The following is a 19318-nucleotide window of genomic DNA, read 5'->3' as shown; positions in this document are numbered from 1 at the left end:
CTTAGAGGTACAATCGGCTTATTTCCACATAAGTACCCTTTGCCTGGTTACTGTTTCCAGAAAAACTGAAGGTTGAGATGCCATGATTGCAATGTAAGTAAATGATCAAGTTTCTAGGGTTCATAATATGAAGACATCGAACACAGAGCTTCCAAAGAGTCCCATTAGCCCTCAGGGATCTTTGTTTCCATGCTTAATAAAACCCACATAAACTGGCCTCTGCTTAGGTAGGGAGTGGGAGCGATAGTCCTTAATACTGTTGAAAAGATTATAAGCTTCAGCCTAGGCATCTTACTTTCTATTGCTTCTTTAACTTACAAGGCATTCAGTAAATGTTTTTAAATGTATTAGTTTAATCAGTATCTGTCTTTTGCTTTCTCAGATTCAGAGAAGAAAAAAATTACTGTGTGAAACTAGCGTAAAAGTAATTTTGACTTTCACTATATTTATTGACTGTTTATAGACATTTCCTCCTCTGCGCACAAAGTCTACCACCACTCTGGTCTGGTTAATAGCAAAATTGATCTCTCCAAAATATCTTCATCACAACATAACTGATGTGTTTTTGATGGAACACATAAGTTTTGGATTGAAGGCCTCATCTCATGGTATCTTGACAGTCAATTTCTGGTGCAGTCTTAGTTTTCTAAAAGCAAACTTTCAACGTCTTGTGTGGCAAAACATCCTTCAGTGATCACTAAAGTTCTCTTTAGGCTCTTCCTTTAGTCAACGTTACTTTACACAAACTTTCTAAATGATCTCTCCTTCTCTCATACAATGTCATTTCTTTCCTCGTCCATGATCCTAAAATGGTTTTTGAACTCGCTGTGACAATATTTATTTTAGTCACAATTAATATCTTTGAGGTGATTCTAATCAGTACTAATTTCTGCTGCATTCATAGAATTACACAGCATTTGATAAATACCTGCCACCTTATTGAGTCTTTTCCAAAAGTTGAGCTTAGTTTGATTATCTGGAAGAATCCAGCTAGTATCATGAGGATGAGCCAACTGCTTTTCATAGGGACGCAAATAGCAGCAAGGTGCTGTTACAGTTGTTCTGAAATGGTCAATTTTGCATCTGGAGAAATGATTTAGAATCAGCTGTGAAGATACTCTCTCCTCTGGCAGTAATTGTGAAGATATTAATTGCTCCATGTTCTGAAACATGTTTACAAAAGCACGGGAGAGCAAACGAAGAAAGAGAGGTGGAGAGAGAGAGGCAAAATAAGTTCTATCTGAGCTTTGCCAAGTTCTAATTACAAGTATACTAAGTACTTTTTAAAGAGTAATTGGATGTATGAAACCACCATTAATGCAAGAACTGGACACGACTGAGCTACTGAACTGAACTGAACGGAACTGAAAGGTAATTAAGAGACATCTTGTGTTCTTTTGTCCTACAAAGTGATCGCTTATCTTCAGATCTATTTACGTTATTAGCAATTCCTTCTTTGTAGGATATATTTTACCTTCCATAGCACCCTTAGAGATACTTGTCTTAATTTTTTGTTCTCTAGAATTAGGAAGAGTGAATGGCTTGATGGACAGATTAGAGCTATCAACTCACCAACGATCACAGCTAATTCAGTCTCTGGCATAAAGTAGCTGGACGTGGCCACAAGATAAGCCAAGTAGTAGGCAATGAAAAGGAGGAGGAAGGAGATGACAGCCTTCATGGCTCTCATGTGAGCTTCCGTGCTGGGATCCCTGCTCCCTGGGGCATGGAGCTGCATTCGCCTGGTGTGTCTGCACAGGGAGAGGATCAAGAGGAGAAATGAGATCAGAGACACAGAAAAGGGAAATAGTGTAAACAGATTGAGACGTATCTTGATGGAAGCATGCTGAGCTTTATATACCCTGCATCTCCAACTTAAATTTGTTTTCAACTTCATCTTGACACAATGCCTGAAATCATCATCCAAATTCTTAGTGACAGGAAGGCTAATGAACACCGAGAAGACCAAACACCCCAGCAGGATCCTAGGAATTGCACTGTCAATTCTCCACTTCATCCAGAGGAAAAAGGGATGGAAGAAATTTGCTATCTTGAGGAAATAGAAAATGCTGAGGCAGGTGGCAAACCAGACACTTAAATGGTTGGTTAGTGTCCAGAAATAGTCAATGATTTTCATTTGCTTATCACCAGTATAGACATCTGGGTACAGGACCAATATGTAACAATCCAATAGTATTATACATAAGAGAGAAAGTCTGGAGATGGCCAGGCTTGTGAGGATTAAATCAATGGAGGCAATCTTCTTGTGCTTGATCCAGTCCACACAGTTTACCAGTCCAATGAATGCATTCCCTAAGATCCCCAGTGAAAATTCCCCAGCTGCTATGAGCATTAAGATACACTCCCCTTCACTTGACATGTTAAAATGCAGAAATATCCGATTCGCTTCTAGTTGAAGAGATGTAGTATCTACATCTACTTCTTGGATTTTGCTGTAATTTTCTTTATTCCTTTTATTGTAGTCTGTCTTGAGATGGAGACTGAAATGACAAATAAAAACTGTAGCTATCTTCCTTAAATCTAGCTAGTCTTGAACAAGTAATTCAGTTGTCTGTCCCTGGACCCTATCTCTATCTATGTCCATTTACTTTCTTTGCAGATTTTACTTTTCCACATGTGCTTAATTTAGGCTGAGATATAGCTTGCTGGGATGCAAATTAGGCTGATTCACTTTCATGGTCTGGCACTTTCTCAAGCTATGTTTTGCAAATTTAGATTCATTAATTTGTAATGCACACTAGTAATTTTAATAGGGCTGCCTGATTTACCAAATAAACTTATAGTGAAAAAAGTGCACGTGTTAGTCTCTCAGTCATGTCTGACTTTTTTGTGACACTATAGACTATAGTCCTCCAGGCTCCACTGTCCATGGGATTCTCCAGGCAAGAATATTGGAGTGGGAAGCCATTCCCTTATCGAGGGGATCTTCCTGACCCAGGAATCAAACCCAGGTCTCTCATATTGTGGGCAAATTCTTTACCATTGGAACCACCAGGAAAAACCAAACTTACAGTGCATCCAATTAAATTGAACTTCAGATAAACAATGAAAGAGTTTTTAGTGTGTGTCTCAAATTACATATGATTAGTACTTCTGGGACGTACTGAAATTCAAATTTAACTGGGTGTCTTGTATTTTATCTAAACCTCAGTGATTTTTTTTTTTTGCAATTAGAAAATGCACAAAAACTGAAATTTGAAGAATAGTTCATTTTGTCAAAATATGTTTTTGATTACTACTAAAAATCCAAAGTTTGGGTCAACACTGAGAGCTACATATTTTCAGGAAATTTAAAAGGTTAACACTAAATATAATCTATTCAATTCTAGAAAAGTACCTCATTTATCCTGGTTGTTCAGGTGAACAATTATATAGCACAAGGTCTCTTAAAAGAAGGCACCACTAGACGTGACATTTAAAGGTCATTTAATGTACACTTGCTATGCTATATGTAAGAAGGTGAGGGAGCCATGATGAGGAAGAGTACTAATTACCTTTAGGGTTTTCGTTTTCATTTAAAGTGTTCTCAAGGGCAGTTATATATACAAGAGGGAAAAGAGTGAAATATTGTGATTCAGTCTACTCTTTACCCTCTGCTGTACCAAATTGCGTCTGAATAATTAGGCCCTTGGGCTTCCCAGGTGACACTAGTGGTAAAGAATCCACCTGCCAATGCAGGAGACATGAGACATGGCATGGCAACCCACTCCAATATTCTTGCCTGGAGAATCCCATGGGCAGAGAAGCCTGGTGGGCTACAGTCCATAGTGTCACAGAGAGTTGGACATGACTGAAGCGATTTAGCATGCACACACATTTAGGTCCTTAATCCTTCTAGGTTGTTAGACAGGGGACCAAAGATGAAATTAAGCCCTTTTCTACAGCCTAGCTCCTGTTTTGAAATAGCTTCTCTAATTCAGAGTTACAGACAAACACTTTACTACGTTATGTTTCTATGGAATAATTCTGGGAGTCTCAGTACCTTCCAGGGAAATGCGTATCTTTTCTCATCCTTCCTCAAAGTCTAGACATTTATTCTTTCATGTGGCCTTGACTTTGGACAAACTGCTTTCTCAATAACCAAGTTCACAGATGACTGCCCTCCTCTGATCTTGGAAATAATCCCTGACTTGGGCACATTATTTTCTTCTCTACAGTGTTCTGGTGAATAACCTACTCACAGTAAATAAAATGATACATTTACCCACACAAAGTTTAGACTATAATTTTTTGCAAATAAATGTAGATTTTATGTTTTACTAGTGTTGTTATAGCATGGAAGTATGAGGCAGCTAAAAGGGAAAAATAATACAAAAGCTCCTCAAAAAACTCAAAATACAACTGTTATTTGATCCAGCAACCTCATTTTTGGGTGTGTATATACATGAGAACGGAAATCAGGATCTTGAAGGAAATCAGGATCTTAAAGAGATAATTTGTACTCTTAGGCTTACTGCAGAGTTATTCACAATAGCTAAAATGTAAAAACAGCCTAGCTGCTCACTGACAGATAAATGGATAAAGAAAACATAGCGTAGACATATGGTGGGATATTATTTGGTCTTAAAGAAGAAAGAAATCTTCCAGTATGCAAAAACATGGGTAAACCTGGAGGGCATTATTCCAAATGAAATCAGTGAAGTTACAGAAAGACAAATCCTATATGATTCCACTTAGATGAGGTATTGAAAATAATCTAAGTCCTGTAGCTAAAACAGTGGTTGTCAGGGCCTGAGGGAAAGAAGAAATGAATAGCTCCTATTAAAGAAGTACAGAGTTTCAGGGAATTCTCAAGTGGTCCATGGTTAAGAATCTACCTTCCACTGCTGGAGACATGGGTTCAATCCCTGGTCAGGGAACTAAGATCCCACATGCTGCAACTAAGGCTGCGTGCCACAACTAGACAGCCTGTGTTCTGTGTGCCATGACTAAGATCTGACGAAGCCATAAATAAATATTTTTTAAAAAAGGAGTGCAGAGTTCCATTATGGAAGATAAATAAGTGCAAATAAATAGAGGAAATAAATAAATATGGAAAATAGAAAAATAGAGATCTGGTGTAAAACATTGAGCACCTAATCAACAATACTGTCTCACAAAAATTTGTAAAACAATAAATTTCATGTTATATACCTTTACTCAATTAAAAAAGAAAAAGAAATTCTGCAATAGAGCATTTTGTCACAAGTCTGCCACTTTAAGTCCCAGTGACGGTCACTGGAGATATTGGAAACACTGGAGATACAGAAAATAAAACATGAAAGACAGGACTTCAGATGAATGAGAGGAAACCTTCCCAGAAGCACAAATGTTTTAAAACATTTATTTCATCAAAGCTTATAAAAGAATATATAATTAATCCCAACAAAGAATTTACAAATTCTTTGTAGACTATATTAGTATATTCCATAAAAAAAATCAGTTCTTCTGTCTTTATGTTTTTACAAATAAATGTAGCTTTTATATTTACTATTATTATACAGTATGTAAGTTACAATGCAGTTACTACAAAAAACTGTATAAAAGTTAATAAAACATTACAATAGCTGATATACTAGAGATACAGTTGATAACATTTACTTAAGACTTTGAAAAGTGAATTTTGCATAATCTTATGCAGAAAAATTGATAATCTTCAGGTAATTAATATATTAATTTTAATAAAAGGAAATGAATCGATTGAAATAGACCTGAATTCAACACAGAGAATGGTGGGGGCCAAAATGTAGAGTCAGATCAGAAGAGACATGACTTTAGATGTGCCAGATCAAATGTTTCAACAACACTCTAGAGAGGAAGGATTTGATATTCACAGTAGAACCACATTTTATTAATGAGTCTTATTTTTCTCTTTTTGCTTTTTTTTTTAACTTACTCTGTATGTTATAGACATAGTAATGCTTTTTTAGTGACAGTACGTATTTATACCACAGTGCATGATAGTTTCTTCCCAATTAATTTCTTTTCTAAAGTCCTGAATGGGAAAAAAAAATACATGCAGGTCTTACTAAGGAAAGATCATCCTTCTACCCAAGTTACAAAGAGTACTTAGTAACGCCCCTTAAGGGAGATGATTGAATTGGTTCTATTCCTAGCCCAGTGCTGCCTGTTAAGCAAGTTGTTTGTGACAAAATTTAATTTCAAGGAAATGAATAGAAGATGCCTGAGCAAGGTCATCAGGAAATATTAAGTGGGAGACCACCAGAAGTATCACTCACTTGGGAGGAGAAAAGAGTGTAATGGGTAAACTAAACTAGTTAAGACAGAGGAGATCCGAGTTTCTAGTTCATATGTCAAAGAGGAGGGACTCAGCAGAGCCATGAAGGGAGAACAGTTAAGGGCAAGCAATGAAACTGTATGATAGAGGGGAAAAGAAAGAAACCACTGTGGTTTCAGATGCACTTTCCACGGGATTTTCCAGGCAAGAATACTGAAGTGGGTTGCCATTCCCTTCTCCAGGGAATCTTCCCAACCCAAGGATGGAACTCCAGTTTCTTGCATTGCAAGAGGTTTCTTTACCATCTGAGCCACCAGGGAAGCCCAGATGCACTTTAGTAGGGGCCAAAATAAAATCTTAAGGGAATTTAAGTAGACATTAGAAGCCCAATACTGGCAGTGAAGAGACAAAATCAGAAGTGTGAGCTCTGAAATTCTTTTAGGAAAGGGAGTGTGAAGATGAGAACATCTGAGGTTTGAAAAGACACAAGAGACATATCCATTAGTGTGCTAGTGGGTTTCACAACTCCTCAAAGCTGTGTACCTAAAATAAGCAGAAACGCTGGAAAATAGTGAAAGTGGACCTATAAGAAAAGTGAGTTTTTTATTAGAAAATAAGGTTTGCTATTAAAGTCCTTTTATAAAACCAAGATTTTACATCATGCAGGCTGTTTTCCCACATCTCAGCATCCTGACAGATGCCAGCCTCAGCTTGTTATTTTCAACAATTAAAAACAGTGAGTGACCTAAGGGATAAAGAATTGCTATAATCTCTCCAGGCATCATAGCTAACTTTCTTTCTTTCATAAGGTAGCTAAATGTTGCCAAAAGACAGGCCAGGTAGTATACAAAAAGGAAGAAAAGAAATGAGGTCACTGTTTTCATGGTCCCCACGTGGGCCTCTGTGCTGGAGTCTCTGGAGCCTGTAACACTGAATTTCATTTGCTTACTGTGTCTCCATAGGGATGTGATTAAAAAGAAAAATGAGATCAATGACACAGTAAATGGAATAATTGCTAACAGGTTAAACAGTGTCAATGGGTCGAAGTATTGAATTTTACTCACATGGAACAATTCGGTGACGTTTCTTTTATGGTTTGCGATTTTAAGAAAATCAGAATCAGAATTTGCCAGTGTTGCTTGTATAAGGCTGATCAACACAGAAATGGCCAGGGACCCCAGCAGGCTCCAGTGAACCACCCTCTCAATTCTCCACTTCAGTCAGAGAAAAAGTCAGTGGGAGAAATTGGCTATCTTGAAGAGATAGAAGACATTGAGGCAGGTGGCAAACCACATACTTAAGTAGTTGGTGAATGTCCAGAAGATATTAAGAACTATCTTTATTTTCTCATTTTCATTAACACCTGGGTAGAGTGTCAGTATGGTGCCGTTGAGTGTCATTATACAAAGCAAACAAATTCTGGAGAGAGCTAAACTGGTGAGGACGCAGTCAATTGTGGAGATCTTTTTCTTCTTAATCCAATCAACACATATTACTAGTCCAATGTATCCATTCATAAACATTCCTATGATGAATTCTGCAATTGTTATGGTCAGAAAGATGTGGTCTTCTATACTGAACATGTCAGGAGAGAACACCCTAATCTCAAATATTACTGCAAGATGACCAACAGAGCATGACAAATACATTCTTCAAATCGTAGAATGATTTTTTCCTTTGCCATTATTTTGACTTTGATATTCTCCGGAAGTGCCCAGCTCTCCTCTGAAATAGAATTGCCTCTACATTTATGAAGAATAAGCCAACTGATTGTTGCAAACAGCATGACCAGATTTGTAGCCTGGGTAAATTATAATTATCACCCCTGACTGAGTGATAACTGAAATGTTTCACTGAAATTGATCTCATGCAAATTAAGAGATTATATTTCATGAATTTGCAATAGGCTTCTTGCTATTAAGTTCTGCATATTTGGATGGGTCAAGCTGAATTTCAAATAGGGAGGCACAAAAAAGCAAACATAAACACCCATTTAACAAAAGTCAAAATGTGTAAATGAAACTTCATTCTCATCACCATAGATTATAAATTTCTCACAAGTCAAGTCTCCTTGTGAAAATGGATTTTAGTTTTGGAAACAGTGCATTCGGATACAAATTAGTCATGATACAAAACTAGTTTACATGATCGATTTTTATAAGAAGGGCTGATGTGTTTTAAACTCTCTTCCCTACAGATTGTGCATTTGAAATTCTTCTTATTAAGTTTATTATTGAGTTCAAAGCCTTTACCAGTAAAAGGAAGAAAGAAGTAGAACATGTTTGTATTTAGGCAATGATACGAAGTATGAATGTGAAGGTTAGATTCATTTTTCCTGTGAAGATAAAGAAACATATCTGGCTCCATTAAAACATTAGATTCAAAATTATTCAAGACAGAAATGAGAAGTATTTAGAATAATAGTAGATATGAATGATTTCCAATAGCACATAATAAAAATGGAATGCAAACAATTGAGAGAAGGGAGAGACTCTTTTGTTGATTTCTTTCTGCTTATATCAGGATTCTCTGGGGAATAAAATATTTCCTTCTTTTGTGAAAACCCTTCACAATCCCCAGCACCTTCAGAAAACCTCCCTCAGCTTGCTGTTCCCCATTAGCAGGATGAACGAATGGCTCAATGGGAAAATGACAGCTCTTAGGCCACCAAACATCAACTCCAATTTTCCATGAGAAATCAGAAAGCTAGAGGTTAATGAGAAAAACTGCATAGTACATAATGAAAAGAGCCAGAAAGATGACTATTGTCTTTATGGCCCTCACGTGGGCCCCTGTGCTAGGGTCTCTGGCCCCTGTGGCATGAAGTTTCATCTCCTTGGTGTGTTGAAGTAAGGAAAAAAATAAATAAATAATAAATGAAAAAATAAAGAATAAATGAGACCAGCTAAAGAATAAAAGGAACCATAGTCCCCAGGTTTAGGATAATCTATTTGAAAGCAGTTGGGATTGTACTTACTTTGAATTCCCAAGTAATGTTTGCTTCATTATTGATTCTGAAGTCATAAAATGAATCATTATTCAGTAAAACACTAATAATTGAGGAGATGAGAAAGGGCATCGGAAGAATCCCAAAGACACCCTGTTCATCTTCAGCTTCAGCCAGAGGAAAACTGGGTGGGATACACTGGCTATCTTGAGTAAATAGAAGATGCTGAGGCACGAAGTGAACCAGACAGTTGAATGATTGCAAGTTGTTCAGAAAATATCCAAAATGTTTATCATCTCACCATGCCTGTATGTATCTGGAAAGAGTACCATAATAAAACCATCCATATATATCACACCCAACAAACAGATTCTGGAGGTGGTCACGCCGAGTGGGATGACGTCAGTCAAGGAGACAGCTCTCTTTTTGAGCCAGCCACTGCAGTTTACCAGTACAATGAATCCATTTCCCCAAATTCCTATCATGAACTCACCAGTAATCAAGAGCATATATATTGCCTCCATTGTACCTGGGATATCAGCAGAGCATTCTGATTTGGATTATCTACTGATGATGACTGACTTTCAGCTGTCCAGTAAAGAATGGTATATATGTCTGCCACTTAGGGCATGCTGCAGTTATCTTTTGTCTGCCTTCTATATCAGTGGTGATCAGGTCAAGAAGATAGCCAGTTCTGCCCTGAGTTAGAACTGCCCAAAGAGTTCACTGACCAAGACCAGTAATTCCTTTTATGTGTAGTGATGATTGAAAAGCTCTAAAATGCAAATAGGAATGGATCTGATTTCTGATATTTGCACCATCTTTCTCATTTTAACCTCTGTGTGTTTTAGATTCATCAATCTATGTTGTTGGCCAGGGACTTCAAAAAGAATCAATTACTTGGAAAATAAGGCTAAGCTTTAATTTAGAGATGTAGCATCATTATCGTCCCTAATAACCTGAAGAGTTTCCCTAAAACTGTGGTCTATTTTCTACAAATGCAGGTTTTGGAGCTTAAAAATAATTGTGAATTTAAAGTGCAGACAATTAACAGCAGTAATTTCAGACTAATTGATCGTGACATCTTCAGGAATGAGAGAGGTAGCGAACGAAAATCCTACTTGATCTTTACAGCAGGAGAAATTATGCATCTGCTGGGCCAAAAAACTGACTATAGTTGCCACACAAATATACAAATATATATAGTTTCCCCACAAATTTGTGGGGAAAGACACAGATTTTAACTGTTTTCTAGTCCTAAACCATTTTACAGATCCAGAGCCCTTTCATGGCCCTGCAACACTGCCACACAGTTACATTACAGACCTTCTCAAGACTTTCCTTGGTGCCATTTACTAGAATCATTCTGAAAAATACTCAGAACTTTAAGGTGTTAGTGGATATTAACCTGAATTGACACTAATTCTTGAGGACACCAAGCATCAATAAAAAACAGAGGCTTACACTGGACAAGTATTGAACTATAATAGGGCAAAGTAGTTCTCATGGGTAGTTTAGTCAGTGATTATGGCAGCCATGAAATTAAAAGACGCTTATTCCTTGGAAGGAAAGTTATGACCAACCTAGACAGCATATTAAAAAGCAGAGACATTACTTTGTCAACAAAGGTCCGTCTAGTCAAGGCTATGGTTTTTCCAGTGGTAATGTATGGATGTGAGAGTTGGACTATAAAGAAAGCTCAGCACCGAAGAATTGATGCTTTTGAACTGTGGTGTTGGAGAAGACTCTTGAGAGTCCCTTGGACTGCAACGAGATCCAACCAGTCCATCCTAAAGGAGATTAGTCCTGGGTGTTCATTGGAATGACTGATGTTGAAGCTGAAACTCCAATACTTTGGCCACCTGATGCGAAGAGCTGACTTATTGGAAAAGACCCTGATGCTGGGAAAGATTGAGGGCAGGAGGAGAAGGGGATGACAGAGGATGAGATGGTTGGATAGCATTACTGACTCAATGGACATGGGTTTGGGTAGACTCCGGGAGTTGGTGATGGACAGGGAGGCCTGGTGTGCTGCAGCTCATGGGGTCACAAGGAGTCGGGCATGACTGAGCGACTGAACTGAACTGAAATGTATAATTGGAATAAAATCCATGAAAATTAGAAAAATCCCCACATTGTTCTTCATATGTATGGTGAAAGGGAAAGTGTCAGCTGCTCAGTTGTGTCTGACTCTTTGGGACCCTTTGGACTGTAGCCCTCTAGGCTCCTCTGTCCATGGGATTCTCCAGGCAGGAATACTGAAGTGGGTAGCCATTCCCTTCTCCAGGGGATTTTCCTGACCCAGGGATTGACTAAAATCTCCTGTCTTGCAGGCAGATTCTTTACCATCTCAGCCACCAGGGAAGCCTCTCATATGTATGCAATTAGAGCTAAATGGTAAAAAGTCCAGATGGAATCTTCCAAATTTCTTGCTCTAACAGCATAATTTATGGACAAAATAATTCATGCTCAGGAGAATTGCCAACATTAGCTCCATCATCATTTGGGGATGATGAAACTTACCAAATCTCCATTAATAATATGTTAATTACATATCATTGGATTCCTATTTTGTTGGGTGTTGCAATCAAGAATGAGTGAAATATCTTTTCCAAGTTTATGGAAATGTTTTTTTTCTTTAGATTAATAAATCTAGCCAATTATTTGGACAGATTTCCTAATATTGGCTTATTCTTACATTCCTGATATAAAATCTGCTAGTCTTGGTATACCATTATATTGGGGAAATGTTGGCTATTTCTGTATTTTATGATGATTTTTATATTGATATTCAAAGCCCAAAGTGAAGAAGCAGGATTAAACTAGTTTTCTAGAGTTCAGACAGGTTCTGGTAGCAACATAAAACTTGTTCCACAAAAATTTTTAAGCTATTTTTTCCTTTTATATAATCTAGAATGGCTCAGATGAAATGATCTCTGCTTCAAAAGTTTGGTAGAATTTGTTTTTCATCTGAGCTTACAGCTATTTTTTTATTGTAACTTTCTGACAATGTCCACTTATTCCTTTATGCAAGTTAATATGTTTATGTTTTCTTTTCTTCTAAAGTTTGTTATTAATTAAGATCTATGTTCCTATCTATTCCACTCAAGTTTTAAAAATTATTCAAAAAGAATAATTGGAGTGGGTAGTCATTCCCTTCTCCAGAGGATCTTCCCAAACCAGGGATTGAAGCCAGGTCTCCTGCACTGCAGGCAGATTCTTTACCATCTGAGCCACCAGGGAAGCCCATTAAGCTCTCTACATTTATAAGGCAAGAAGAGAATGCTGCCCTACTAGTCACATTTCAAGAACTCATTTTTTGAATAGTTGCTGACTTTATCCCCCACCCAATTCCAAACTTCTCACTATATTCACTGAAATTCAGGCAAATCATCAGCAAAAATATTCTCATCAATTTTTCTAACAGCTCATTTTATCTATTTGCTTGTGCTTTGAGTCTTTTTTAAAAAATATTTTTATCTTGTATTGGGGTATAGCCAATTAACAATGTTGTAATAGATTCAGGTGAAGAGCAAAGGGGCTTAGCCATACATATACATGTATCCACACTCCGCCCCCACCCCGCCAGCTTTCCTCCCATCCAGGCTGCCATATAACATTGAGCCGAGTTCCATGTGTGGTTCCAAGTAGGTCCTTGTTGGTTATGCATTTTAAACATACCCATGTATACATGTCCATCTGGGTTTCCCTGGTGGTCCAGACAGTGAGAAATCTGCCCACAATGCAGGAGACTCAGGTTCACTTTCTTGGTTGGGAAGATTCCCTGGAGGAGGAAACGGCAACCAACTCCAATACTCTTACCTGGAGAATTCTATGGACAGAGGAGCCTGGAGAGCTGGAGTCCATGGACTCACAAAATGTCAGACACGACTGAGTGACTAATACGCACATGCTTGTCCATCCCAAATTCCGTAACTATCCCGTCCCTCCATCCTTTTGCTCAGCTGCCATAATTTGTTTCTCTAAGTCTGTGAGTCTCTTTCTGTTTCGTAAGTAATGAGTTTGGAGTCAATTTTTGTTTTACTGGACAACTCTGGCAGTCTGGTAAAGGCTGTGATTTCCTCAGAATAATGCTTTTAAACAAATAAAATAAAAATATATGAATTTCAAAGGAATCCAGATAGATTCAAAGATATGCATTTATATTTTTAATGTGACTTAGTAATTTACTGACCTAATAATGACATCATTATCACAATAATGATTTGTGGTTTCTGAAGGTGAAAAACTATAAGTACTACTAATGTTTCTGTGACTGTACTTGCATTCAAACCAGAAGGAATGCTAGATTTATGTTAAAAACTACTAAAATTATAAATATTTGGTGCCCACACACATTCATAGATACTTTATTTTTTATTTATTTACATTTTTAAAAAGTCTTTATTGAATTTGTTAAAATATTACTTCTGTTTTATGTTTTGTTTTTTTGACTGAGAGGCCTATGGAATCTTAGCTCCCTGACCAGGAACTGAACCCTCACCCCATGAGTTAGAAGTGTGGAGTCTTAACCACTAGACCATCAGTAAAGTCTCCAAAGGCCATTTTATTTTAAAGATTAAAATTATTTAACTGAAGGATAATTGCTTTACAATGTTGTGTTGGTTTCTGCCATACATCAACATGAATCAGCCATAGGTATATATACATATGTCTCCTCCCTCTTGAACTTCCCTCCCACCTCCCACCCCATCCGACCGCCCTAGGTTGTCACAGAGCACTGAACTGAGCCCCCTGCCTCATATAGCAAATTCCCACTACCTATTTTTCATATGGCAATGTCAGTCAGTCAGTTCAGTCACTCATTTTTAACTGACTCTTTGCAACCCCACTGACTGCCACACGCCAGTTCCCCCTGTCCATCACCAACTCCCAGAGATTGCTCAAACTCATGTCCATTGAGTCGGTGATGCCATCCAACCATCTCACCCTCTGTCATCCCCTTCTCCTCCTCCCTTTGATCTTTCCTAGCATCAGAGTCTTTTCCAAGGAGTCAGTTCTTTGCATCATGTGGCCAAAGTATTAGAGAATCAGCTTCAGCACCAGTCCTTCCAATTAATATTCAGCACTGATTTCCTTTTAAATTGACTTGTTTGATCTCCTTGCAGTCCAAAGGACTCTCAAGATTCTTCTCCAAAACCACAGTTCAAAAGCATCAATTCTTCAGTTCTCAGTTTTCTTTATGGTCCAACTTTCACATCCATGCATGACTACTGGAAAAACCATAGCTTTGACTAGATGGACCTTTGTTGGCAAACTAATGTCTCTGCTTTTTAATATGCTGTCTAGGTTGGTCATAGCTTTTCTTCTAAAGAGCAAGCATCTTTTAATTTCATGGCTGCAGTCACCAGCTGTGGTGATTTTGGAGCCCCCAAAAATAAAGTCTCTCACTATTCCATTGTTTCTCCATCTATTTGCCATGAAGTGATGGGACCAGATGCCATGATCTTCGCTTTTTGAATGTTGAGTTTTAAGCCAGGTTTTTCACTCTCTTCTTTCACTTTCATCAAGGGGCTCTTCAGTTCTTTGTTTCTGCCACAAGGGGGGTGTCATCTGTGTATCTAAGGTTTTTTATATTTTTCCTGGCAATCATGATTCCAGCTTGTGCTTCATCCAGCCTGGTATTTCTCATGATTTCCTCTTCATTTAAGTAAAATAAGTAGGCCGACTATATACAGCCTTGATGTACTCCTTTCCCAATTAGGAACTAGTCTATTGTTCCTTGTCCAGGTCTAACTGTTGCTTCTTGACCTGCATATAGATTTCTCAGGAGGCAGGGCAGGTGGTCTGGTATTCCCATCTCTTGAAGAATTTTCCATAGTTTGTTGTGATTTACACAGTCAAAGACTTTGGCATAGTCAATGAAGCAGAAGTAGATGTCTTTCTGGAACTCTCTTGCTGTTTTGTTGATCCAATGAGTGTTGCCAATTTGATCTCTGGTTCTTCTGCCTTTTCTAAATCCAGCTTGAACATTTGGAATTTCTCAGTTCACATACTATTGAAGCCTGGCTTGGAGAATTTTGAGCATTATGTTGCTAGCGTGTGAGATGAGTGCAATTGTGCAGTAGTTTGAACATTCTTTGGCATTGCCTTTCTTTGGGATTGGAATGAAAACTGACCTTTTCCAGTCTTGTGGTCACTGGTGAGTTTTCCAAATTTGCTGGCATATTGACTGTAGTACTTTAACAGCATCATCTTTTAGGATTTGAAATAGCTCAGCTGGAATTTCTTCACCTCCACTAGCTTTGTTCGTAGTGATGCATCTTAAGGCCCTTTGACTTTACTCTTGGATGCTTGGCTCTAGGTGAGTGATTACCATTGTTGGTATCTGGATCATCTTTGCATGAAGTGTTCCCTTGGCATCTTTAATTTTCTTGCAGAGATCTCTAGTCTTTCCCATTCTATTGTTTTCCTCTATTTCTTTGCATTAATCATTGGAGAAATGCTGATAAAATGAGAATATCACTTCACACCCGTTGAGATGCTTATAGTGAAAAATCTAGAAAATAACAAATGTTGCAGAGAGTAGGAGAACTTTGAAACCTCATTCATTCATGTAAGAATGTAAAATGATATGGCCACTAGGCAAAACAGTTTGGTGGTTCCTGAAAACGTTAAATATGTTGCCAACAGGGAGAGGGGTGAGGGAGAGATGGACTTAGAGTTTGGGGTCAGTAGATGCAAACTATTACACATGGAATGGATGGACAACAGTGTCATACTGTATAGCATAGGGAATCGTATTCAATGTACTGGGATAAACCATAACGGAAAACAATATAATGGTGACACAGTGGTAAAGAATCTGCCTGCCAATATAGGAGATGCAGGAGACACAGGTTTGATCCCTGGGTCAGGAAGATCCCCTGGAGGAGGAAATGGCAACTCACTCCAGTATTCTTGCCTGGAGAATTCCATGGACTGAGGAGCTTGGTGGGCTACACAGTCCTTGGAGTTGTAGCATCAGACAACACTGAACAACTGAACACAGCACATAAGTGAGTCACTTTGCTGCTGAACAGAAGTTAACACAACATTGTAAATCAACTATATATATATATATATTTGAAAGCTTCATATAGGAATTACCATATGGCCCAGTAATTCCACCTTCAGGCATATTCTGAAAATAGGGACACAGATAGTTGTATGCTAATATTTGTTGCAGAATATTCACAATACCAAAGGTAGAAATAACTCAAATGTTCTTTTAACAGATGAATTTATAAACAAAAAATGTAGAATATACATATACTATGGAATTTTCAGTTCATTTACCCAGCCACAAAAAGGAATGAAGATACAAAACATGCTACAAATGAAAACATTATGCTGAGTGAGAGAAGCCAGTCATAAAAGAACAAATTTTATATGATTTTACTTATACGAATTATCTAGAATAAGTCAATTAATAAACCTAGAAAGTAGATTAGAGGTTCCAGGAAGTTGGGAGAGGGGGAATAGAGAGTTACAGCTGAGGGAGTACAGAGTTTTTGTTTGAGATTTTGGAAATAGTGGTGATGGTTGTACAATACTGCAAATGTAACAATACCACACAGAATTATACACTTAAAATGTTAAAGTGGAAAAAGTTACATTGTATATATTTTACTACAATAAAATGATATTTTAAATAAATATATAAATTTAAAAATTTAGAACTGCATACCATAAAAGCATGCATCATGGGAAGGACTAGAAGTAGACATAGCAAGCCAAATTTATTATTTTATTTGAAATAAAGAGAGTGAAATTTTAAAACCAGTATATGAAAATTTGTTATCAATAGTGAAGCACAAGCTGGAATAAAGATTGCTGGGAGAAATATCAATAACCTCAGATATGCAGATGACACCACCCTTATGGCAGAAAGTGAAGAGGAACTAAAGAGCCTCTTGATGAAAGTGAAAGAGGAGAGTGAAAAAGTTGGCTTAAAGCTCAACATTCAGAAAACTAAGATCGTGGCCTCTGGTCCCATCACTTCATGGCAAATAGATGGGAAAACAGTGGAAACAGTGAGAAACTATTTTCTTGGGCTCCAAAATCACTGCAGATGGTGACTGCTGCTGCTGCTGATTGCAGCCATGAAATTAAAAGACACTTGCTCCTTAGAAGAAAAGCTATGACCAATCTAGACGGGATATTAAAAAGCAGAGATATTACCTTGCCAACAAAGGTCCATTTAGCCAAAGATATGGTTTTTCCAGGAGCATGTATGAATGTGAGAGTTGGACCATAAAGTTCAGTACCAAAGAATTGATGCTTTTGAACTGTGGTGTTGGGGTCACAAAGAGTTGGACATGACTGAGCGAATTAAACTGAATTGTGATGTTGGAGAAAACTCTTGAGTGTCCCTTGGACTGCAGGGAGATCAAACAAGTCAAACCTAAAGGACATCAGTCCTGAATATTCATTGGACGGACTGATGCTGAAGCTGAAACTCTAATACTTGGGCCACATGATGCAAAGAGCTGACTCTTTGGAAGAGACCCTGATGCTGGCAAGATTGAAGTCAGGAGGAGAACTGGATGATGGATGATGAGATGATTGGATGGCATCACCTATTCAATGGACATGAATTTGAGCAAGCTCCAGGAGTTGGTGATGGACAGGAAACCCTGGCACGCTGTGGTCCATGGGGTCACAAAGAGTCGGACACGACTGAGTTACTGAACTGAACTGAGCAGACAGCAAAGGAGGGGGAAATCTAGAAGAAAGCATGAGAAATAGAAAAAGAGAAATGAGAAGATAGAAAATTAATATGAATTTAATTACAATAAGTGTAAAGATGCTTACTTGATCACAATTTTCAGATTCTAATATTAAAGCACTATCAGAGATTTGTTTTCTACAGGACACAATAAAAGAAAAAAATAGATACTTAAACAGATGGAAAATACACAATAAATATGAAGTGAAGTGAATATATATTAATATGAAGTGAATAATTAGCTATTTTTAACATGGATAAAACATGGAAAAAATAAAATAAAAAATAAAAAAAGGTAAAAACTTGCATGAGTTACCAAAGAATTTAATAACAACAATAATAATTTAAAGAACATGGAAACAAATATAACTATCAACATTGTTTCAAATTAAATGCAGCTATAAATGAAAGAATTTAATTGTGAATGTACATTGATAATCTATTTCAAATTGATTCATAATGAACATGGATATAGAGATATAATATCATTAACATGATTCACCTAATGAAAGTTAGATGAATCTAATCTAGTAGATGAATTCATCTAATTCATCCAATGATATTCTAATGAATATCATAAACATGGCTCCATCTAATGCATATAAATTTGAAGCATCAAACTTCTTCCAAGTAAACATGACTATTCACAAAAATAGATCTTGTATTAGGCCAAATAAATCTTATCCTAGGCTAATTATCATGTAAATATGTTGCTTAACCAAATTCAAAAAAATAAAATATCAATATGAAAAATTGCCTTTAACATAGTTCATATGGCTGAAAAATATTCTGTTAAATAACCTTTGAATTAAGAGGAAATTACAAAGGATATCTCAGGACTCTGTGCTGAATGACAGTATAAGAACCATTTGTCAATGCTGTGGAATGGACCTAAATCAACAGGCAGAAAATAAATAGCTTTGAATTCATTTACAAAAAAAGAAAAATTGAAATAAAACTAGGAAAGGACAACTAATCTTCCTTTTTAAGAATATGATAAATATGTTATCTCAATTAAATTGAAGCAGAAAAGAGAAGTTGGCAAACCAGATATCTAGAGAAATCCCATCAGTCCAGAATATATAAAAATATGGAAAAACTAGTCTTCAGAATTATTTTAAGTTCATGACCCACCTGTCAGTGAAAGAAAAACCTTCAGATGTCAAAAATGGTGGGAAAGTACACATTCTGAGAGAAAAAAAAAAGTACTGAAAGTAGAGCTTTTGGGGCATTTGCAATCTGTTTTAAATTAGAGCTTAAGTTTTAAAGTCTTGTGTATATGTAGGATGCGGTAACTAGTTTCGGCCTCTACAAGGCTAGAAGAGAGATTGGAGCCTATCAATAAGCCAGGACCCTTGAAAAGAAATCTGTTAAAAGGCAAACGTGAAAATAATATACGCTC

At 37.2% G+C, this 19318-nt stretch overlaps 3 protein-coding genes across 3 annotated transcripts; all 3 read right to left on the bottom strand.

Moving 5' to 3' along the window:
• Positions 1–1441: 1441 nt before the first annotated feature.
• TAS2R7 (taste 2 receptor member 7) lies at positions 1442–2380 on the bottom strand. Its single transcript, XM_055394861.2, has one exon. It carries the CDS (start codon positions 2378–2380, stop codon positions 1442–1444), a length of 939 nt encoding a protein of 312 aa, XP_055250836.2.
• A 4511-nt stretch (positions 2381–6891) lies between these two features.
• On the bottom strand, positions 6892–7821 carry TAS2R8 (taste 2 receptor member 8). Its single transcript, XM_055396374.2, is given in 1 exon segment — positions 6892–7821. A coding segment is annotated over 1 exon segment (930 nt).
• Positions 7822–8752: 931 nt separating this feature from the next.
• Positions 8753–9715, bottom strand: TAS2R9 (taste 2 receptor member 9). Its single transcript, XM_055394860.2, is given in 5 exon segments — positions 8753–8832; positions 8835–8953; positions 8955–9124; positions 9126–9328; positions 9331–9715. Coding segments are annotated over 5 exon segments (951 nt in total). The 5' UTR covers positions 9710–9715.
• Between the last annotated feature and the right edge of the window lie 9603 nt (positions 9716–19318).

The sequence above is a fragment of the Moschus berezovskii genome, chromosome 6 (genome assembly GCF_049115385.1).
Source record: "Moschus berezovskii isolate FMDL1 chromosome 6, NW_MosBer_1.0, whole genome shotgun sequence".
Lineage (NCBI taxonomy): Eukaryota > Metazoa > Chordata > Mammalia > Artiodactyla > Moschidae > Moschus > Moschus berezovskii.
This window is presented reverse-complemented; position numbering and strand designations above follow the sequence as displayed.

Coding starts and splice junctions, on each gene's coding strand:
- TAS2R7 (XM_055394861.2), bottom strand. CDS start 2,380: ATGTCAAGTGAAGGGGAGTGTATCTTAATGCTCATAGCAGCTGGGGAA.